General features: G+C 35.7%; 1 protein-coding gene across 3 annotated transcripts in view; it reads left to right on the top strand.

Moving 5' to 3' along the window:
- Positions 1–25812, top strand: part of LOC134531751 (insulin-like growth factor 2 mRNA-binding protein 2) — a 226233-nt gene that overhangs the window by 164981 nt on the left and 35440 nt on the right. For all 3 annotated transcript variants that reach the window (XM_063367625.1, XM_063367626.1, XM_063367627.1), the window contains 3 exons: positions 656–793; positions 9612–9728; positions 9822–9957. In XM_063367625.1, coding sequence (XP_063223695.1) covers positions 656–793; positions 9612–9728; positions 9822–9957 — 391 coding nt within the window. The remainder of the gene's footprint in view (positions 1–655; positions 794–9611; positions 9729–9821; positions 9958–25812) is intronic.

Here is a 25812-nt window from a genome sequence, read left to right as displayed (position 1 = left end):
GTGCCGAATACATGCGTAAATCACATATAAGCTTTTCCTTTATTATTTTTATGCCAGTGAGAATAAACCTGCAACCTTAATGTGTGTCTGGACATTTTTATCACAGTGCTTAATTTTCCAGAATTCAATTAGATTATACCTATATTTAAAAATAATATTCTGAAATTTTTAAAAATATTTTGTACCAAAAAATACATGTGATTTTTTGAGGTGGGGGGGGGGGGGTTATGTCTAAAGCCTCACCACAAATCACTAGGGGGGAGGGGGGTTAAAAGTTTGCTAAAAAAAAAATCACGTTATTAATGGACAACCCCATAGTAGGAAATCTCTACAATTCTGGCTCAAAATCCCTGATCAAGCTGTTCTGATTTCAGTTTAAGTTTTCTAGAAATACTGTTACTCGTTAAAAGGACATGGCTAAATATTATTCAGTATTCGTGAAAAGGTTTTTCTTTTTACTGTATGTGTCTTGGTCCACTTTCAATGAGAAAAAAAATGGAAAATATTGGGTATGTTGAATGGATGAGAGATAATGAAGATTGACTATACTCACACCACTGGAGGGTAAAAGTGAGCTGGCATACATTTTGTAGTAGTTTACATGTAAAAATTCTGTGTGTTTTACATAGTAATACATTTGACCTAAATGTTTTAGAGTGGACGTACATAGAAAGGACAATGTGGGCTCACTGGAGAAGGCTATCACAATCTACGGCAACCCAGACAACTGCACCAATGCATGCAAGCGGATTCTGGAGGTCATGCAGCAGGAAGCAAACAGCACAAATAAAGGGTGAGTAGTTTTAGGTAATGTTTATGTGAGGGCTAAGCCTAAATTAGGCTGCATTTTATTTGTTCCATTGCATTGTTTTAATTTCTATTGGTTTTACTACTCAGACTAGGCACATTTTGTTTCGAAAAGTTATGTTAATAACTGATTAGTGTAAATAAAAGTTAATTAAGGAAAGCAATTTTATAGCTATGAACTCAAAGAAAGTTAAAAAAGCAAGTTCAGTCATGGACACATAAGTTTACTTAAAATTATATTTTAGGCATCCTTGAGGAAAACTAAGCTTATGTGATTAAATGTTGTTAATTCAAAAATGGTCTCTACAAAATTTTTAGACTCTGCAATTCTGAAATTAGCTCTGTCCAGGGAACATAGTATTAACAACTTGTGCCTTAGGCAAATAATTTCAGAAATATATTTTGATCAATAGAATAATGGGGAATTCCAACTTTGTTGCCCTCTGCCTTATTTCTCGCAAGATTACTTATGAAATTAAAATACGCTTAACGTTAACAATTCATTGTGTTCCCTCAATTTATTTCTTCTCTAGTTTCTTTTTTTACATTTACTTTAGCAGATTTTCACCTATGGTTTTAGTAACAGAAGCCATGACCAAAACCTAATACTGTGATTTGACACTTAAAAGACTGGATGATCTAATTTGCAGAATAAATGATAAAAAAAAATTACGTTAACAGGAATCTAGACTGGCAGGTGATTGATTTTTTTTTTCCTTTCATACAGCGCATAGCTATTTCAGTACAGTACAGATAGTTAAGAAAATTAATATTTGTTTATAAAGATTATTTTATCATTAAAATCAGTTTTTACATATATTTGACAGCAATATTAAGGTGATTGTCTGATAGTAAATAATTAAAAAAATACAAACAACTAGAGGTTGTTTTAAAACTTAAATTTCATTTCATAATATGCAGATTACTGTGATTAAAGGCTTTCTAGGAAGTATTTAAAAGCTAGGGACATCTTTCACTTAGTTCAGCAATACAGGGTGGCCACCTAACACAGAGAATCTGGAATACTTGAATTAACTGGGATTTATTTGTTGCTGGAAAAAATGAGAAACCAGTGAATTTTTGGATGCCAGTGGGAATGTTTATTTAGCAAGTTGAAAAGAGCTTAATTGAAAAACTGCTTGTGCCTATGAACTGAGTCACTTATGCAATTTTGAGTGCTGTTTACAGCTTAGTTGCAAAACTACATGCCATGTCTACAAACTGTGTCAACACCAAATATTATTTTGATGTTTCACATGAAAGGTTGGAAACTATTGCAGAATAAAACAAAAACAAATCATGTGTAATGTAGATTGGTGGATGGTGCCATATTTATTTTTTACCTTCAGTATCTCAATAAGTTAGTTTTTAAGGACTACCATAAGAAAACATGTATCTATTAAGATTTTACCATTGCAGTTTTTTTTTTGGGTACATTTGTGCTACAGCCAGTATTATACAATTTTTTAGAAGCATCAATTTTGTATTTTACTAAACCATATAATTTATTATAATTTTTGGTTAATTTATTTTAAAAATATACAATAGGATGGACAAGTAGGGAGGTACTTTTGCAACTCAAAATTTTTCATGTGCAGATTACTGTGATTAAAAATTATCTATGAAGAATTTAATATATGACATGTTTTGATGTGAATATGTCTTTAAAATAGCTTCCATAGAGGGATGCAATTCAAAAAAATGAATGATAAGAAAATCGGGGGATACAGTTTGGTGTTGCAGTTACATATCTATCATCTCCATCCAAAATTTAATTACACCACTGGATAGCTAAAGGATCAAAGAATTGGTTATGCTAAGTGAGGATTGTGATGCATCGTGAGCGGTGGAGGGGGAAGCACCGCCATTTTGAGGAAATTTTGCTACATTTTGGTATTTCCATTTAGTATAACTTTTGACTCTGAGAAGCTATGGCGTTCAATGGTCAGCTCTTTTCATCTATCGATTGCATATATAAAACATTAGTGTAAAATTGTTCCAGTAAATATAAATGGTGTTAAAATAAAAAAATAAAAAAATAAATGTCTGCCTATGTGTCAAAAAGCCAAATCCAAATAGAGATTGTACATGGTTGGAAAGGGCTTCCCAAAAGTAATAGAATTATACCAATAAAACACCATATGACCGAGTGAAGCAGTGCTGGGAACGTAAAAGAATGAATGCGGCCGAGCCGATGAATGATGGTGCCAGTACATCTGCAGATGGGGCGGGTCGTCAAAGTAAAAACGTTACGTGGTGTCCCTGACCAGCATTGTCTTATACTTATCGCCGCCATTAATGTTGCTTGGTCGCGCACTCGGAAGACATCTCTACTGGTTCCATCATCAACCAATCTGATTATTTGGCAATTAGCGAGACTTGGATGGAAGATTCCATGCCAGTGCTTGTACTTGGCTTTGATCTGAGATCATATTGTAATACCGCTAAGCGCAGACAAATTGCAACTACATTATCGGCAGTGGTATCAAGAAGTTGCATAGCCGGTGGAGTCCCCATATATCGTAACATCAATAGCTTCACTGATTATAACAGAGTTAACATTGACATTTCAAAAATTTATTTTGCAAATTAGATGCAAAGGCTGGTGATGTCTGTCTATTAAACGTAACGGTCAATGGCATCTTCAAATTCATACTCGGGTGTGTGTACATCCATCTGGGCACAGCGTTAGCAGAAATTAAACTTTATTATGATCACTATTAAAATATTCCAAAACATCTCTAAAATTATACCGGATTAAGAACCCAATCTCACTACACAGATTATGATAGTCGGAGACTTTAATGTTAATGTCTCACATGACAGCTCATTACCTGACTTCATGCTCAGCTAGTTCAATTTGTCTTGCATTGAAACTTCTCCAACAACGTTAGGTAATACCTGTATTGAACTTCTCCAACAACGTTAGGTAATACCTGTATTGAACTTCTCCAACAACGTTAGGTAATACCTGTATTGATTTAACGTTTACCAGAAATCTCTATGTATCCTGTATTCCATTTGTCATACTTTTCGTATTACAGAGCTATAATTAATAAAGTTATAACGTGGTAATTATTTGTTTACTTGATTTCTTTCCCGAACCTGACGAACAGAAATAGTTGCTATCATAAACAAAACTTGGAAACCCGAAGGACTTTTTAGTGTTCAAACATGATTATAACATACATAAAAATAGCGTATTTTATCCATGACACAGCCATACCCCATTTTTTTTTGTAGCACTGAACTGACAGTGCTAGTGTGAATTTTAATTGTTTATGTTAATAGTTATTTAGGTACTCTGTTTTCATCTTTGGCAGCTTCTAAAGTAATTTTAGTTGTGCTCTTTGCTGACTGCATACTAGTATGTAGTATGTATCTTGATCCCAAAGTATAGCTGTTAAAGTAATTGATGCTTGTACCACTCATATTGGTATTACATTTTCTACTTTGTTAATTTAACAAGACCGAGTTATGTTAAAAACCCCAAATCAGGCAATCATTGTAATTTGGGTATAAAGAACTACATTATAAAAAACTGCCATAATTTTGGTCCCTCCATGTTCTTTATAATGAATCTCTACTGTATATGTCAATGCATCTCTTTACTCTTGACTACCACCATTATTATTCTGACCATAGAAAAGAGGAACAGTCACAAAATACATACTGATAATTATAGAAATCTCACCTAGACAGTGTTTGTTCTTCCTCTTATTTCGAAGGCCAAGTTAAAAAAATTTCATTTAGATCAGATTAGTTGTTTTGAATTATTTGGATCATAGAAAAGAGGAACCGTAATAAAATAATTACTGGAAAATACATATCCAAATCATTTTTGACTAATATTTGGCATAGAAAATAGGAACAGTCAGGAAATATTAACTGGTAAATATCTAATATGACTCGCATGCCACCATTATTATTTGAACGATAGAAAAGAGGTACTGTCAAAATTATTACTGGTAAATATTCAATAGGACTCGCAGCGTTTGATGGAACTACGCCAGAAACTATAGTTACTGGTAATTACCTGATGCGACTCGCGCGTCACCGATTGTATGTTACAGTCAAACCTCATAATTTTAGCACTTTGTAATGAGGGTTTGTATTAACCAAACTATTGGGATATCACGACAAAAATTGATTGAACTTTAAATGCCTATATGTACAACCATAAAGAAAATTATATACTTACACTATTGGTAGTATAAGCTGGCTTCACTACATGCATAACAATTTGTAAACACTGAAGAAAACTAACACAATGAAACACTTACAGAATAAATCTTAATACAAACTTCAATAAACTTGAAATCATGACACATTTTCTATTCAAACATTTGGTTTAAAAAAAGCATCAATTCTGGTTTGCACTATTTTTTTCTTATAGGTAGGGACCCCAGAAAATGGTAAATAAAACTGGCTCATTTCGGTGTAAAAAAATGACAAAAGCGGTGCAAAAAACCGGTGTAAAAATTAGCAAGCGGTGCAAAAAATCGGTGTAAAAATAAGCAATCGGTAAAGACCCCAAAAAATTGTGAAAAAATTATGCCATTGCGGTGTAAAAAAAACCTCATAGCCTTACTGCTTCCTATTTGCCTGGCCAATTTTTGGGACATAAGTTTCTCTAAGAGTGTTGGCTGATGATTGCAAATCCCCTGCACTTAAAATGTATACATAACTTACAATATACTTATAAATAGGTAGCATTTATAAGGTTATCGCTGAAAAATATTAATGGGCTAATTTATTCAAAACAATTCTTAGCCAAACCTAACCTAACCTTTTCTAGATTAGATACTGCTGGATTACAGAGTCAAACCATCAATCAATCAGTCAAAAATATATTGTGGTGTGCTCACCATTTCACAATGCAATCCATCCTATTTATTTGTTTGTTAATCTGAGGTACTTTCATATTTATTTGAAGTAAAGGTAAGTTAATCGATAATATTGTAGGTCTACATATGCTTATGAACTTTTATTAGAGGGGGAAAACATTTCTAAATAAATAAGGCTAACCTTCAACATGGGTGTTACACCATTCCCTCATAGCTGGATGTCAGCTTTTTCCAAAGGAATGTTAACTTACAGCATCATATTAACAAAATCAGAAAAAAAATTCTTGTTTTCTGCACTTTCAAGCTTGTTTGCTTTATTCACGCTGTCGCCTATCGAGATTTGTTTAGACACGGTAGAATGCTTGACAAAATTATTGTCTTTTTTGTTTTGTTTTGTGTGTGTTAATTTGCCACATGATTTTTGCACGTGTCTGCGTGTACAATCAACCCGCACGTTGCAGAACTTGCACATCATAATTTTGTCCCGCTGATCAAAAATATAAAATCATCCGATATTATCTCTCTTTCGCGATCAAACATTGTCGAAGTTTTCGGCATCTTAGCCACAAATTCAATTGTATCACAAAACTTAAAATAATGTGGACGGTAGTTCTAAACACTCATAGAAATGTGCACGCAAAAATGACTGCCATCTTAGCTCGATGCGATTAAATTAGGTTAGAAAAATCGACACCAGTGCGCCTTGCGGCAGAAACGACCATTATTCAAAACACAAAAACTGTGGAGTCAATTTGTTATATTGGTAGTGCGCACATATCGATTGTTGACAATTTTTACATTTTGTTTTCCTTTGCGATGGCAATATTTACTGCTTGTAAACAGAGTAATAAAAATACGTGGATTTCAGTAACGTGTCAAAACGAAGATAATATCACGGCACTAGTCTTTCAGTCTGTTTATTTCACGCCTATGTTTATGATGGCGTAAATAAATAGAACTTATGACATAAGGACATATTTTGTGCGAAAAAGCGTGAATTTCACGCGAAAATTCGTGAATTTCGCGACTATCTCAAAATCAAAGGAAAGTCGCAAAATTCGTTTAAAGTATCAAATTTTCGCGTTATTTCGTGAATTTCGCGCTTCACAATTTTTCGGGGTCTCTACTTATAGGCATTGTTTACCACATTACAAAGCTTATCAAAGGCCAGTACTGATCAAGTATTGGTTGAGCAGTCTGCATCCAAACTTTAAACTTTGGTCGTATCTACTACTGCCGACTCCCCACACATACTTTTGCCAACAAGATTGTTGCGATCCTAAAACCGTTGTAGCCAACCATTGCTGAACTTGAAGTCTGAAATTCCTAACCTCAATGCTAGGTAGTCTGCCTTCTTTTGAATCATAGATCCAGAAATAGGCAAGTTTGCTGCACGCATTTCTTCAAACCACTGCAACAAGGTAGCTTCCATTTCTTGATGTTTTGGGCCTCGCTTTCATTTTCTTGTTGATAATTATCACGAACTCGCAAAAGCCGATTCAATCTTTTCACGATTTTTTAGTATTGTCCACGACGACGATTGCGGGATGTTAAATTCTCCCGCAATTTCAGTTTTCGTTCTCTCTCCATTGTCTACTTCCTCGATAATTTTAACTTTAACTTTCAATGTAAGGTCGTTGCATTTATGTTTCGCAGTCATATTACAAAACAACTCACTCAAAATTGAGGTTAAGACACACGTGTGTGAACAATGGATAATATCAGAACTTTTTTCCATAGATTGTTTAAACTTCTACGTATGTACACTTCCGATGACTAAGATTAATAAGGTATAGAGTACTTTCCTTTTCGTTTTCCGTTTACAACATGGCATCTTTTCTAGTTTAGTTACTAACATCGCCACTAGAGTTGAACTTTTCATCTTGTTTTTCGACCATTTTGCGCTGTAGGATACATACATCTATCTTTGGAGACACGTTTGTTTACATGACGGTTATGAAAACGTGATTTACTTTAGACTTCGGCTGTGAAATTCGTATTAACTGTTTACTAATACACGTTAACAGCTTCTTGAGGGATCAAAACTTCGTAATTCATATTGACCGTATTTCGTATTAAAAGTACTGAATAACATAGGAAAGCATACCTTATTTTCTGGGACTGAAAGTACTTCGCATAAACGGGAATTTCGTATTAAGCGGATTCATATTAATGAGGTTTGACTGTATCTCATCTTCGTGTGCGCTAGGTCCCTGCATTTTAAATCTGTAATATTTTTGAAAATTTTAATTTAATTTACATGCTGTAAAGGGCCATATTGATCTATATTGAATGCACAATGTATTTAAGGTACTTAATTGGATAAGGATTAATGCTGTATTGCTTAAAAATGCTTCATAAATAAGCCATTATTTCTTGTAAAAAGTAAAGGATAAAAAATGGTTATTGTGGGTTATCCCTAAGAGATAGACATATACAATCGCGGACTTTTTTTTGTAGACCTTTTTAAGGTGTACAATACTGTAGTACATTATTTTGATCTATCACTTAGGGTTCAGACAGGGTTTGCAATGTAAGCGCAAAAAAAATGTGTTAATTTACGACATTACATTAGAACCTTTAAAATTATCAGTTTCTCTACTATATTATGCATGTATTATACATATAAACCTTTCTTTTGAATCAGTCTATCTATTAAAAAAACCGCATCGAAATCCAGTGCGTAATTTTAAAGATCTAGGTAAGCATACATAGGGACAGACAGCGGGAAGCGACTTTGTTTTATACTATGTAGTGGTATGTTATCAGAATTTTTTTATTATTTTTTGTAAGTATGATTCCTTCTTGTTTGTGTTAATAAGGTTTAATTCTATTCCATATTGCTGATACTTAATAGTAATGGGTTCCAGGACCAAAATTAGTTAAAATACATCTTTCTATTACCATAGTACCGACATGATGTACTTTTACTATGCTTTTAGTTAAATTTTCATTCATATTTTTTTTAACTTTATTTCTGATTGTTTCAGTCTACTGCAAATGTTTTTGGAGCTTTACCAATGCTGCTTTAAACACATACTGTTACATGTTTAGAACAGGTATACCACACTAAGGGTTCTTCTTCCCATTGATGCGTATTTCCTTCCCTCATCCTGCTTACCCTTCACGTTCCTCACCCTGTACTGACAGCTCACAGATCATCTGGCCCGCTCAACATCTTTTTACCACTCGCCACCTCCGGCTAGCTCAAATGTGGTGATGAGTGGAACATACAAGTTACAGGTCAAGAAGAATGAAGATATTTATAAACAATGTTCGATCTATTACCTGTTTTCTTTTTTTATGTAAAAATCACAAAATATTTAGCACATCAGAACAAATAAAAATTAAATGTACATTAAAAAGAAGATAAAACCCGGAGCCTGCTTGGCCCGCCGCCCGAACGACCGCTCGGCCTGCTGCTCGGACAATGAATGACTTTTACAGCCTTCCTTCTTTGTGCGGGCAGTGTCCTGGGCTCGCTGACGTAATTTTCAGCCAATCGCAGCACATGGCAACACAGGCTCAACGAAATGCTTACTTCTGTTCCCACGATGTGCAGCGATTTTGTCTCTTTCTCACACTCCTGTGACCGTGACTCGCACGCCTAGGGTGTGAAACAAACTGTTGTGGAAAAACGAAGGAGAATTACGTCAGCATGCCTTTCCACACAAAGAAGCCAGCAAAAAAATTACCAGAATAATAAACTTATGAATTTTAAAAATAAAAACAAAAACCCAAATAATTTCGTTTACAATAACTTTCAAAAGGAAAAAAAACTTTACATCAAACCTGAAATTTGACAAAAAAATTTATAACAAATTATTATTACTGGATTGTATGAGGAAGGCTGTAATCTGTGTTTTACAGCCTTCACCTGTATCAGCAGTTTTTTTCTTTTATTTTGTATACTTCCAATTGAGAATATGAATTTATGGCTAATTTATTCTGTTGCAGGGAAATATCATTAAAGATTCTAGCTCATAACAACCTGATTGGTCGAATCATTGGAAAAGGCGGCAACACAATCAAAAGAATCATGCAAGATACAGATACCAAAATAACAGTTTCCAGGTAGGCATTTTTAAATGGTATCCTACATTTATTGTACTAATGATAGTTTTTCCATCAACAAGTGATAAATCAAATTATTATTTTTGGTTTTAGCATCAATGACATCAATAGTTTCAATTTGGAGAGGATAATCACAGTGAAGGGCACAATTGAAAACATGTCGAAAGCAGAAGCTCTCATCAGTGCCAAACTACGCCAGAGTTACGAGAATGACCTTCAAGCAATGGCAGTATGTATAATTATTAAATACATCAAAAGTGCAAAGCTATGTTACTCGTTATCAAAAAACTTTATATAAAAGTTAAAAAGTTAAATTTGGGCATTTAAGTTTTATACCAATCACATGGTACTTACTTTAAATATAGTATGAATAAAATTCTTATTTAAAATTTTATTTTTTTAGTGGTAGCTATATCCAGATGTATTTAATTGGATTAGTGTATTTCAGTGTACGTCATTGGTATGGGTTTAGTATGCACATTTACTGGTTACAATTTTAGTTCAGTTCAGATGATTCCTAGGAAATTTAATTTGTCTTAGTTAATCTAATTTAAATAATTACTACACATAATACGACCACATAATTTTATATCTGATCATACTGTAGTTTTCAATTTATGACTGGTTAATTATGCCAAAAATTTTAATGCTGTAGTAAACATTAATAATGATATATTATTGCCTGTGCGTGACATCTGAGAACTTGTTGGCTTTACAGTGTTTTTGTTTCTAGCATTGGCATTTGAAGTGTGCGGACTAATTGTTTGCAGTAAAGTGAAAATGAGCTGTATAAATTGTGTTGTATGTAGATCGAAAACTGTGTGCTTGATAATATTCTTTGTTTAAATACATTTGGTATTGAGTTTTAGTGTGAATAACGAAACTTATGCTGGTTATGAACTGAAAAATATTTAAATATATAATACATATTTTTGTATATATTACATTTTTCAAAAGTAATTTCCATACTTTATATTATTGGAGGTCTCATGATGTTATTGTTTTTAAAACTGTCGTACACATAAAATTCACCAACACAATTTTTATTTATTTTTGGGATTTTAAGACTATCAGTGTGTTGGTGGGAAAAAAAAATAATGCTGAGAAGTATATGTTAAACATTATAAGGAACCTGTAGTTTATCCCCAACAGAAGTCTTCAGAAAAGCAATACATAAAACAAGCAACAGTTGTGTTGCTATCAAAGTACAAAATATAAATTAGGTATGCCACATGTCATGCCTGTTACCAAAATAACATATACCAAAACTGTTTCAGTAATTAATTTAAGTTTGTTGAATAATAACCTTCATGCAACTTTTTTTAGCGATTGAACAGTCAGTCTGTTCAGTCTTTATTTTCTTTTCATAACTATTATTTTTTAAATTATTTTAATTTTAATTGACTAAATTCTTATGTTTGTAATTTTTAATGGTGTAAAGAGCAACCTTAGGAGCCATTTTATTCCACCTAAAGTTTGATGATGGTAATTCTTGTATACTGCCCCCAACAATGCTCAAGTTTGTTCCAATTCTTCTGGCAACTGCTTTCATGCGGACCATGCCATCATGGTTTACGTGGAGAATCTGTTATCATCGCTGATCGTAAGGTAGTTGGAATTATTACCCTAGATCCCCATAACAAACAATTCTTGTGCACACAGATTATCTTGCCTTGCATAATAAGGTTGCAAGTACTTATCTTTAATGCCTGTTGGCCATCTTGCTGTACATGTCATTACCTCAGCTAACACAGAATCTTGTTTAGTTTCTGAAGCCACTTTTAAGGGGTTAACAAGTGGCTCTGGCAAATCTTCAAGCATTAGTATATTACATGGTGCTGGGTATGTAAATTCCTGACTGAGCAGGCGCAACCTGTGTTAGCACTGGACTCACACTAATCTCATTTAAAACACATCAGCCCTGTATTCTACTTCATACAGGATTTATATAAGTTTAAAAAACCGACCATTCATCCAAACTTCATGTAGCATAGCTTCCTTCTTATTCTTTGGTTGTCGCAACAAACTAAGTTAAGAACAATTTTTATTTTAAAATATTGAGTGTATAGAAGTACGCAATTAAGAAGCAATGTTTCTCTGTGTGAGCAGCTTTCTGAATCCTCAGCCCGCGCGAGAAACAGGAAGATTTGCGTTGATCGCATAAATAGTTAGAGCTCTTCAGGAAGTTCAAGGATAAGGAATATCTGATTTTTATGCATCAGATTTAGGGAGTTAATGACCCTATATTTCTACCGCGTTGGTCGCAGTTGTTGAATAGTGCAACATGATGATGAAGTAGAGCACATTTCTAAGAGACCAATGTTGGTGAGCTTAGCTAGTAGCCAATGACTAGTGTATGTTCAATATTTGCAGAAACAGATTCCTATCCCTTATGTATTGCATTATAACTTATGGTCTGGTCTCGTATCGGTAGTACTGAGATTTTATCACTTCATACCATAAATTTTACATCAGAAACCTAATGAATATAGTAAAATTATATGTGAAAGTTATTATGTTAAGTCTCCAACATTAAAGTTTGTAATAACTTTCTGGTGTTAATAAATTCATATGAAAGGAAAGTTATTTGAATACATTGCATGTTTAGAAAGTTGAATATATTCTTATTGACTAGAGATAAGATCACATGCTTGGTTAATTATACCAAAAGCAATAGCGAGTGCCAACCTTGAATTGATGCGTTGTTTTGTGTCTGCAATTAATTATACTATAGAGCGCCTAAATTACCTGAAGGCTAAAATAATACTATTTCACAGATTAATTTTTTATATTATAGAAGAATTTACATACACACTATTGATAAGTGACGTTTTGGTTAAACTGCTAGCCATAATCAAAAATAACCGATACCATTCCATTAAATTATTAGATCATTCATCAGGCACATCCAGTGTATGCGAGTTCCTGCTACACACTAAGGCATAAGTTAGCATGTATCAGATTTGTTTATATTTTACCTTCCATGTTCATTTTTAGTAATAAATCAAGGTACAGGTATTCAACTGTATAGATGCATATTTTCAACCTACATGAATTTACTGGTGTGTAGGCATTTGTGTTTTTATTTGATGCAAAATGTGGTGCTATTTTTAGCTTCAATTAAATGGTGGTATTGTTTCCCATTAACTTGCACAATTTTGTCAATTTTTACTAAACTATTTATCCTTAAAAATACGATTAGAATTATATAATTTATTATTAGCCTTTGCTAGTATCAGCAGTACAAAGTAATGCACCACTGTGCAAAATATCTATGTATAAAATATAATCCAATAAAAATGCCATAACAGTACATTATGCTAAAGTTGAGCTTTTGGAGAATTAATTTGGTATAAGGTGAACATAACTTTATGAGAAGTAACCAAATACAGAAGTTAATTATAACTTTTTATAGTGTTGTTTAGTTAAAAATGTTATCAATTATCATTCCTACAAACAATTGCAATCTCTACATTGGATGGAACTTACCAAAAATAATTATTTAGAACTAAAACTTACCTAACCTCTAAAGTTGGCAGGGTCAACACCCAAACAAAAAAAACTGCACCTCTTAATGAATTGTTCCCCCTTGGGATATTTTTTTTCCATTTCTTTAATTATCCTTAAAATTTCAATCTTGATATTTCTATAATTTTAAATCTTTGAGTCTTTACGGGATTAATGAACACCACCATTAATTGTGTAGGTTCCTTTTCTGGTTATTATATTTACTTGATTGCAATAATTTATAAACCTAAAAAAATTAAACCTGTAAACAAACATGTACACTAAAAGAGAATAAAAATTCAGTAGAACTATAGAAGCACTTTTCACTCTAAATGGTTTGCAGTTATAAACAACTCTTCATAGACAACCAAAGGCAGAATTGTCTTCCTTCAAAGTGCAGTCTAATCTTTCACCAGGCAGACTCATAGGGTGGTATTCATATTTGTCTCGATCAATTCCATCATAAAAATTTTTTCTTATACACACTATTTAAATATTTGTGTGCTATAGATGTTTCTTGAGATTGTCTCAAGTGATTGCAAACCAGTCATGATGATCATCTTATGATAGTCCCATATTTATTTCCGAGGGCATTCTCCTGTGTGTCATTGCTATAGAACACCATCGCATAAGCATGTTTCATAGTCGCAGAGACTGTGCTAAAGATAATGAATAAGAACAGTCTATAACGAACGCTGGGCTGCAGGTAAACACTCAAAAGTGAATAATTAAATTAAGGCCTTGGAAGCGTCAGCCCAGAAAACAAAACAATAACAACAATAATCACAGAGGTGCCCAGACGTCGTATAAAAGAATTTTATTTATAACCTCCTAGCAACTCTAGTAGGCTATGTGGATCGGGGATGAATACTAATGAAATAACAAGACTGGTGGTTTGATTTATATAAGTGCCCTTTTTACTAAAATAATTTACCTTTTTTTTTTATCTTTTAAGTACACTGGTATTAAAATTTATTGATTACAAAATGGAGGGAGCCCCGGGGCAACAAAATACATATAAAAGTAACACAATAATACATCTTGAACTTAATACTGGTTTTAAGTTAGCTCGCAGGCTCAAAAGAAATAAACAATTACATTGAAATTAAATTATATCCTGTGTCCTGGCACCGGAGGTTTCGGCAGATTAAAGTCCAGAAGAAATCATTTTGAGTAGAAACTTGGAGATAAACTCGGAGTTAAACTTGGAGTGGAGCTTGCAGCTAATTTTGGAGCTTGCAGCTAATTTTGGAGATAATCTTCGAAGCTAATTTTGGAGCTAATTTTGGAGTTCATTTTGGACCTCAACTTGGAGCTAAACCTCGAGGCTGATTTTGGAGGCTGATTTTGGACCCCGCCTGCAACCAAAGTCCCAAATTACTTAGACTGGTTAACAGGTGGCTAAGCCTGGGCAAGACTATGCCCAGTGAAAGGCAAAAAAAAAAAGGGGGGGCGGGTAGGGATGACGACCACTTACCCAAAACAGCGGGGTGAAGTTCATGTAGACTGCCTCCAGGAGCAGGGAATGCAGTTCGCGGCACGGAAGTTCTCGGTAATCATGATCAGAGAAAATGAAATAATTTAGATTAACAAAAAAAAACTATTGCGGGCAGCAAAATTTAAAAATAAGAAAATTGAGGCCTCTATGCCTTGACGTTGGCGACTACATGACGTAGTGTCGAGTCTGGGATGAACAACGGAGATTAACTCTCGCGGATCGCGACGCGTGGTCCGCACAGACCAGATGCTGCCCGCCGAATCTTCAAAAAATGGCGTCGGGGCGCCTAATTAAAGGAAGCTACTGCCCCCAGCCTATGATGGGGGGGGGGGGGGGGCAATTGCCCGAAGGTGTCTGGGAACGCCCGAAGGGGTGAAGCAGACTGCAACATGTTCGCTGCGCTTTCACGCGAGTCGTAGGCGAACTAAAATCACAATCGCACTGCGACTGCTGCCAAGGTCGATTGTGACAAGCTGGATGAGTATTGCGCTCTGGTGGCCAAGACGAGAACCTGTCTGGAGGGTCACAGAAACATCTGCTAGAGTGCAGTGGGCGTGCTCGCGAACAGCGTTCAGAGCAGGGTTAGGGATTTTTCCGGCCGCTAGACTTCGCTGAGGGCTCTGTTTGACAAGTGGGAATGTCCTTGGGGAGACAATGTCTCCGCCCGGGGTTCACTGGGGGTCGTTGCTCCGGGTTTGAGTTCTCGTGAAGCCACAGGTGGGTGATGAGGGGAGGGGGGGTTTAAATTTGCTAAGTCGCCTGGGAAAGGCGTCATGTGGACCGTCCCGAGGCTTCGCCGCTGGCAGTAACTTGGTCCAGTACGTGACGGCAAAACCTTTACGTATGCTTCCCTCCGAGAAATGAAAGTTGCTAGCAGTGGGGTTGGGGTAGCGTTCACTAGCACGAAAGTCATTTTGTTACATGGAGAAAACGTGACGCGAGCCGCAGCAACCAGTATCTAATAGAAGCCTGCGAACAAGCACAGGTGCACTGGGTAGCACAAGCTTACGTCGGAGTGAACAGTAATGGAAACAAAATTAAATAAAATAAAAAAATACATATTATTTGGTTTCCTTCTTTAAAAATTAAAAATTAAATTTAAATTCGTACATTTGTGCCTGAAAGTGGCACTGAAACGGCACAAGTCTTTACCAAGGCCATTGCAGAAATGTCTCGAGCAATTACTTGTTCAGATCACAGTATAGAAAATGGCCAATTAATATGGACCTCGTATTTTTAAACATATAAATCCTGTATGAAGTGCTGAATCAATTTGGTATGCGTTTTAAATGAGATTGTGTCCATTTGTTAGATTTTCTAGTGCTAAACACACATTTATTTACATATTGGTTATAGAACGAGTACAATGGATGTGGAAAACTACGTGTTTAATGATGGATGATAATGCACATATCACTATCAGAATAATTAACTCAACATTCTTGATTTCCAGAATACATTAAAAAATAATTAAAAAAAACTGACATTACAATATTGACAATACATAATTCCCCTCACAAATTCCTCAGAGCTTCGTTAGCGTAATGGTTAGTGACATTGGTTTCAAACACGGGTAGAGGTAAAGATGTAGATGTGGTTGGAATCTCGTCACTGACAAAACATTTTTCTTTAATTACAGATTATTGAATAATACAAACATAGCTTTAAGAAAAATTAATATAATTTTTTGTTTATGTAATTGATATAAAATTTTTAATACATAGCTCACTCAGTCCATTGGTTTGGTTATTTCATACTCTGTAGCCTTTGGGACAATCTGTGGTCTTTGTTTTACTTAGGGCTGTTCAAGAGGTCCAAAAAACGTCCCTACTTCCGAATGACTTCAGACTGATACATCACTCACAATAGCATAAAAACTGAGCACTGAACGCCCCAAGAGCACTGTATAAGACTCAGGGTCGCGCCGCTGCGCGCTCAGTTGCGAGATAGTGTTCGAGGGGGAAGGTCATGTCGCTGGGCTCCCGAACAATGACAGGGGGACGCGCGGAAGAAAATCGACCGTGCTTCTCCTAGCGGAGGGCTGGCTAACTGCCTGCAGGCTGGCAGCAGGTAGTCGCGATGGCTTGGTGTTTGCTCAGTGACACAGAGAGGCAGCTGAGAGTTGCAGAACCCACTCGTAGTCGGTCGCCTGGTACTTGCTGCCCGTTCCGAAGCTTGACGTCAGCAAGGAACAAAATTTTGCGTTTACATGTGTTCCATGGCACGCCTATAATGCCGTATTTTCACAGATAGTTATTCGACTGTGTTTAATTTTCTTCCTCAATTCTCTGATGCTTCATCCACACATATACTTCCTGCGCACTGTGTGCTATACAATTATATATATAAATAAATATATATATAACGTTTAACTTTCGTATCTAAGATAAGTCGATTAATTATTATTATTGATGTTAATAAATACGTTGAAATTTATCAACGTATCATGCGCTGCATATTTCCTAGTTTGAAATACATGGAAACTAACTGGTAAGTGAATTAATTGCTTATAATTTTAAGAAACTCAACACTGCAAAAATAAGAGACATGCTTTCACCGAAAGTAAAAATAATAATAATAATCAAATCTCAATGAATAATAACAAATAGGTTTTTTAAATACAGAAACATTTGTCAAATTTTTCAGACTTGAGTATTTCCACCTATAATCCGGCCATTTTTAAAGAAAAGTTGTGTACTAGGTTTTTTACATTATTATATTTCTTAGACATTTTACATATAATTTGCAATAAAAACATTTCGTTTTCCAGGGTAATTTTTTTATTTTCTTTTGCAAGATTATTTCGTTTATTGGCCATTTAGTAGGGGAGCTAGTAGGCTTGCCTCTTTACTGTATACAGGCCTTCAAACAAAAATACTCATGTATCTATACTTATGTATGTATAACATTTCTTTTGCGTCTTATTATATTATTATATGCATATGTAACAAGTTGAATAATAATTGCTCAGCTCACCTATAATAGTAAATTTTTACTTAACACAATTGTATAAAAACTTGCACTTAAATAGTATAAACTTTTTTTATTACAAAATTATGGGTGGGCCCGAACCCAAAAGAACAACTGTGCCACTCACATTGACTAATTGATCTCTTCCTATTATATTCTTTTTAATTATAAAAACGTAGCCATGTTTTGTCTGTTATTGAAATACTATAAATAAAGCCTGGCACAAATCAGATTTCTTATAAACAGTAAGAAAATGTTAACATATTTGTTGGGGTTGCTAGAAATGTTTACCGTTATTGTAGTCGTTACCATGTTGCGACTGCCGGGAATATATTATGTAGTTTTTCGTTTTATTACACAGAGATTATAAAATAGTCGTCCACGAAAAAAAGCGTGTCGATATCGGATCACATAACTGTCGTATTTTGTTCTAATTACTTCCCGACTAGTGATGAAGATTCTCGACAAAATCGTTTGTAGGAAAACATCCGTCCAAAGGATAATAAATAGGTTAGTTTAGTTTAATACAGAAAATCCTCATTACTATCTTAATATGAAAAAAAAAAAAGATTCCTATAATGTATTGCATTTCATAAGAGTAGCACTTTCGTTTGCTAAAACCCACAATTTTAGCTTTACAGGTTGAAAAAAAATATGAGTTGAAGGTTACTGCAAGGCATGCTAAGAATTATTGGAATTGTTTTTGTCTTTTTTAAACATAAATAAATATAAAATTATTATTTTTCCTTGTGTATGTTATAATCACACGTGATTATAGAGTTATTTTCTCTATGCGCGCGCCGCTAGCCACGATGCCGTCGTTGCCATAGCAACCAGTCTGTTTGTTTACATTTTTCTGACGGTATTTAAAACTGACATTTTCGGCTATGAACTTAACTAAATTATTATTTTGGTGGATTTTAATGAATTTTCGGACCATTATATTTTATTTCTGAACCGTTTTTGTGACTTTGATAAGTTTCGTTTTGAACTGCTTTTCCGTGATCTAATCATGCTATGCGGACGTTGATTGGCTCCGGGAAACAATGCTTTGTTGCCCGGGCTTTCAAACGAAGTTAGCGTGGGTTTTAGGGCCGAAGGAACAAGTTTTTAAAAAAGTTCGCCATCTTGCTGATAAGGGTGTAGGCTTGGAGCAGGCCACTGCTGCTCCAGGCGATGTAAAAGTTTTAATATAGAACGTTTGAGTGGTTAGAAAATCTACCCATTATAGCCGTAGTGTGGTTGTACAACAGGACTTCCGAGTGCACGCTTCTGGGACGAGATATCTGCGGCATACCACCAGAGACAGCATCAGCCTAGAGGTAGGCCATTATCGTTCCTGTGCGTGGCTCGGGGATACTGACGCCGTACCTCCTGCGACTTACATGAGCCCCCTAAAGCCCTATAAGCTTCTACAAACTGTTTTCCCTTTATTCCATTAACTGTTTTGAACATTGTGGCCTGAAATTTAAATTATTAAATGACTTTAAACTGTCGACGGCACACTCAGAGGTCTGTAACCAAGAGAACTTGATTCCACCGTTGAGCTAGACCGAGTGCAATTATCCCTGAGAAAACTAAAACTTTTGTTCTAGTGTGCCGTCCTAAATGCAATTTTACAATTTTAGTCTAGTTTGGACTGGATTGGTTTGACCCGATATATAAATATATATATATTATTATCACTTTGGTCATAATTTCTATTAACTGTGTAAAATTAATTGAACAATCTATTTTATTGAAATTTATTTCTATAACTAAAGTATTTGTCCAATTTTAATGATTGTTATTTTACTGCATCAAACTAAATTTTATTTTATTGACATTAATTTCTATAACTAAAGTATTTGTCCAATTTTAATAATTGTTATTTTACTGCTTCAAATGAAATTTTGTTTAAACAGAATACATTTTTTTTCGATAATTACAATTAAATGTTTTATTGGTTGCCCCTAATGTTAAATTGTTGTTATTTTTTTTGCATACTAGGGTTTGTGGTCACTTTTTATGTTAATCTTTATCTGTAACCTTCTATGTAGCTAACTGATTCAACAGAGAGCTCACTGAATAAAGTGGCGTTTGCTATACAGTAGGTGTACAAAGGTTACAATGTGTAAAATGTGAAGATTATATACCTACTTAGAATATCAAGGTTTGTTTAAAAAATACCGTTTGAGTATGAATATATATATATATATAGGCTATATATATATATTAAAGATTTATGTGTTGCAGCTCCTAGGACTCGGTATCCTAACAGACTGCAAACATCAAACAAACACTTGCCGATGGCTGCAGCTCGTGTACTCTCTGTGCCTAAGTTGTGACATAAGTTCTTTACAGAACGAGGAATGCTCAGAGAACAGATAAAATTGCATTAAGGACTGTAAAACTGTTTTTGATATATACCAAATGACCAAATTAATTAAATATTACACAATATAAATTAAAATTATGATATCTGATACAATTTCAAACAAATATAGTAAATACTAAAATAGTTTTGATCGTGAAGATTAAATTAGAAAACATATACCAAAGTATAAATATATAGTAGCTACACACAATAAATTACAACACTTAAATACCCTGGAAGTATTTCAATACTTCCGCCATGCGCGTAGGCCAAACCGGAATAAACGTTATATTTATAAAATATTATTTTAAAGCACTAGAGCCCCCACACACACACACACACACACACACACACACACACACACACACACACACACACACACACACACACACACACACACACACACACACACACACACACACACACACACACACACACACACACACACACACACACACACACACACACACACACACACACACACACACACACACACACACACACACACACACACACACACACACACACACACACACACACACACACACACACACACACACACACACACACACACACACACACACACACACACACACACACACACACACACACACACACACACACACACACACACACACACACACACACACACACACACACACACACACACACACACACACACACACACACACACACACACACACACACACACACACACACACACACACACACACACACACACACACACACACACACACACACACACACACACACACACACACACACACACACACACACACACACACACACACACACACACACACACACACACACACACACACACACACACACACACACACACACACACACACACACACACACACACACACACACACACACACACACACACACACACACACACACACACACACACACACACACACACACACACACACACACACACACACACACACACACACACACACACACACACACACACACACACACACACACACACACACACACACACACACACACACACACACACACACACACACACACACACACACACACACACACACACACACACACACACACACACACACACACACACACACACACACACACACACACACACACACACACACACACACACACACACACACACACACACACACACACACACACACACACACACACACACACACACACACACACACACACACACACACACACACACACACACACACACACACACACACACACACACACACACACACACACACACACACACACACACACACACACACACACACACACACACACACACACACACACACACACACACACACACACACACACACACACACACACACACACACACACACACACACACACACACACACACACACACACACACACACACACACACACACACACACACACACACACACACACACACACACACACACACACACACACACACACACACACACACACACACACACACACACACACACACACACACACACACACACACACACACACACACACACACACACACACACACACACACACACACACACACACACACACACACACACACACACACACACACACACACACACACACACACACACACACACACACACACACACACACACACACACACACACACACACACACACACACACACACACACACACACACACACACACACACACACACACACACACACACACACACACACACACACACACACACACACACACACACACACACACACACACACACACACACACACACACACACACACACACACACACACACACACACACACACACACACACACACACACACACACACACACACACACACACACACACACACACACACACACACACACACACACACACACACACACACACACACACACACAAATGGTACTTTGATTTGGAATGACTTACGCTTGCTGAGACATAGAGGCGTATATAGTATGCGTCGTGGCTGATGGTGTTCCGTCGGTGTAGTCGGTAGCAGGACGAGGACAATGAGAACTGCAGCAATTCAAGTACACTACGTTGAGTGCAGAAACCCATCCGTCTTCTCATAATCGACGCCGGAATGGTCTCTGCTTCGAGTCGCTTTAGTTCTCTTACATAGTTGGTAGCATCTTAAATAAGTTTATTTAATCTATCACAGAATTGGGTATTTATTTTTTTTTAACTTGCAAGTCACTGGACGTCGAACTATGTCTAGAACATTGCGATATTTAAATTGTTTTAAGCTTAAATAGTTCAACACTTTCGTTACCAAACACATTCTTAAATATTCTCCTGAGTTCGTAATGCTGTAGGCCTACTATAACGAATCCAAATAATGTTATTGCATATTATTTCAAGATGTGTTGTAAAAATGTAACAATAATATTTTTAAGAGTAGTGCAGCTCAAAAACTAACATAACATAACTCTTTTTGTGAAGAGTATTTACAAATATGAACACAAAATAATTAACACTGCACCGTTATGAAGATTTAAAATAACGAAGTCTTGCGGTGCCAATTTTTGTCAGTTGTTAAGATTTAGGAAATAAGTTATTGGAAAATTTACTCAAACAATACGCCATTTACTTAATATTATATTATACATATGCACAAATTTAATGTGAAAACACTTCGGCGCCTTATTTCTTAGATTTCGCTTTCTTTTTCATTTCTTCCTGTGCTTGAATAATATAGAGTGGGTCTCGAATACTCATTTTTCTCTTGATTCTGCTATCTACAATTTCTGGCAATACACAGTTCATATAAAATTTCTGGAGTTTTGGCATCATCACATTCATCCATAGGTTCTCATCTTTTTCTATTCTTTCAACGAAGAAATCGTTTTCGGTTAATACTACGAAGTCACAATATCTTCTCCCTGAAATGTTCAGCTGCCCTTGAACTTGATAGTAGTATTTGTGATTTCTTTTTAATCGTAGCTGATGATTTTTTAATTCCAAACAAACTGACGATTTTTTGTCTTGTACTGCATCCACTAACTTTCTGTCTTTTACAGAGGGTAGACACTTAACTTCTACTATCACATCTTCATCCACCAGACCATCAGGAGTTGCAGCGAGGAAAGGTTGATTACCACAAATAAAGAGACCACATGGGTTTACAGTCACTCCTTTTGCAACACTGTATTTTAACAATGCTTCGGGTTCGTGTACCCTCCCATACATTACTGATAAAGAATTAAATTCCCTAGGAAATAACAAATTTCGGACGAAATTGTGACAGGATGTGTTATCGCGTCTGTTGATAACTGTTCCAAAATTTGATGCAGTAAGACGATTGAGGCGATACTCGTGCCATTTTTCACTATCATGCTGACCACGTGTTGCGATCTCTATGGAATCTATTTTTTCTTTGGTGTCAGCTTCTTCTTTAAGCTTACGTAAAACTTGGTCGCAGCGGTATGCCAAATCTTGTTCTGGAATGTCAGGTTCTGGTATTAAATCTTCATCTCCATAGTGTTCATCGGGGCCTCCTCCTCGTTTCCTTTTTTTTTGGGCGCACCTTTCTCCTGATAGTAAAGTTTTCGTTTCGAAGACTTCTCTTCACGTTTGTGGCATAGTTGTTTACACACTGAACCGGGACTGCGGCCGTGCATTTTCTTCCAGGGACTAGAATGCCAGCCCGGGCCATTTGTGTGTGCGATAGCTGCTCCATAACAACGTCTGTAGTAGCTTCCTCGTTTACCAAAATCAATGCGTTTACCTCCAGTAAACTTAGCATTTAGAGACATATACCTGTAACAAACATTGCCCACATATAGGATAATATTTAACATTGTAAATATAAGCTTATAAACTATTTAACATACATAAGCTATGAAAATATTAAATGGTACTCACCGTTCTGCGGAGTTCGTGGTGCTGTTACTAACGAGTTTGTCAGCTTTCTTTTCCAAATTAGCTATTAAAATTCGGAGAGGTTGGAGGAGTCCAGCTTTTTCCAGGTCAGGAAGAAGATTTGTTTCTCCTGTTGATTTTCTTTTGCAGAATGTTGACCTACAATTTTCATGGCACCCAAACACGTGTTCTGGAGCATTTCGCAAATCTGCTCTAAGTGTTTCAACTGCACAAATGCCATCAAGTTTAGCAGATTCTTTTATTGCCGTTCTAACTCCTTTGACTAGTCGTTCTAGTCTTGATATTTTACTATCAACAGTAGTCTCCAAAAGAAGTTTTCTACCTTCTAATGGGTATGATGTGTTTGTTGCTAACTTATGCATTTTCTCACAAAATGCCCTAGTAGCATGGTTAGCACACTCTACTTTTGTAACTAGTCGTCCGTAGCTACATGTTTGTTGAATTGCTGCAATAACTGCAGAATCCCCATCTCCAGTATAATGCTTATACATGAGTCCATGCATTTCAATGCTGCGATTGAATCCTTCGCAGATAATATCTCTCTCCATTTTAGTTGAAGAACCTGTATGGTTTTTGTAGCACACGTGTTTTGATACATCTTTGTGTTTTGATTTTGCCAAGGAACAAATGCTACAGTATTTGTTTTTGACTCCAAGAAAAATAATTTTTTGGGTTTCTTGTCCAATTATAACAGCCTGTAAATCAGAAAAGTAACTTGTAACAACTTATAGGCGATTGAGTGAATACATGTACACAACCAATTAACATGAATTACAAATATGCAAGTATATGTAGCTTTAAAATTATGTATAAAATATTAACAGAGCTTAATGTTTAGTTTGCTGCATTAACTATCTACACATGCAGGCAAGATGAGATATTTTCGTAGCGATAGGCTAGACTGTAAAGAGTGATTTTTTTCTACAATATAGGTATAAGTGACCGTTGAAGAAATTCAACCAGCATCGGATATTTTAAAATAACAGAGTTGATTTATGATTTATCTGTCATATGAGATAAACAAAATTAACAGCTTTTCACAAAATCAGCAGCCAAAGAAAAAAATTAAAAGGAGACAGTAGATGATATTGTGAAGTTTTCTAGCATTATGTCATTGGACGCAGGTTTTTCTCCAGTTGATTATTAGTATAGGTATTCACTATTATGAAAAGTAATAAACATTCCTAAAGAAAAAAATATTCACAGTATGTGAATTACTGTATGTATATTACTTTCAGTAGTCACTGCATACTCACTACTCCTGTAGATGAATTATATCCATGTCCGTAAGTGCGATTTCCCCAACCACCATCACCTACAACTGTTATGTATGGAATTCCATTACAAAAATGTTCATTGCCTTCTGCTATTTTCTTCTCTTCTTCGCCAGATTTTTGAATCTTTTCTGTCAAATATGTTTCCCAGGCCTGAAAATAACGATTTGTATAATTTTTGGAGTCTTTTAACTTAACTGTTATGACATAAGTTTTCACTGTACGACTTACATAGCCTTCAGTTATTTAGTTCAGTGTTTATAAACCAATGTAAAGTATGTAAGCTGCTTAAAAATTTGTGTTACAATGCAGTAGAGCTGGTAGTACACAGGCAGTGGAACAACAGTTGTTAGAAAACATGGGTTTGTAAACGAGTCGTTACTTTGCTACATGATGTCAAAGTTTGTTGGTATGTTGGAATACTACCAACAATCAACGTGATATGCGTTGACCTTGCAATTTATGCCATCCAGAAGTTACTCACTAAATTAAAAATAAATGTATAAAATAGCAGCCACCTTCACGGATGCACGATTAACAAAGACAGAGCATGCTG

Source organism: Bacillus rossius, chromosome 5 (genome assembly GCF_032445375.1).
Source record: "Bacillus rossius redtenbacheri isolate Brsri chromosome 5, Brsri_v3, whole genome shotgun sequence".
NCBI lineage: Eukaryota > Metazoa > Arthropoda > Insecta > Phasmatodea > Bacillidae > Bacillus > Bacillus rossius.
This window is presented reverse-complemented; position numbering and strand designations above follow the sequence as displayed.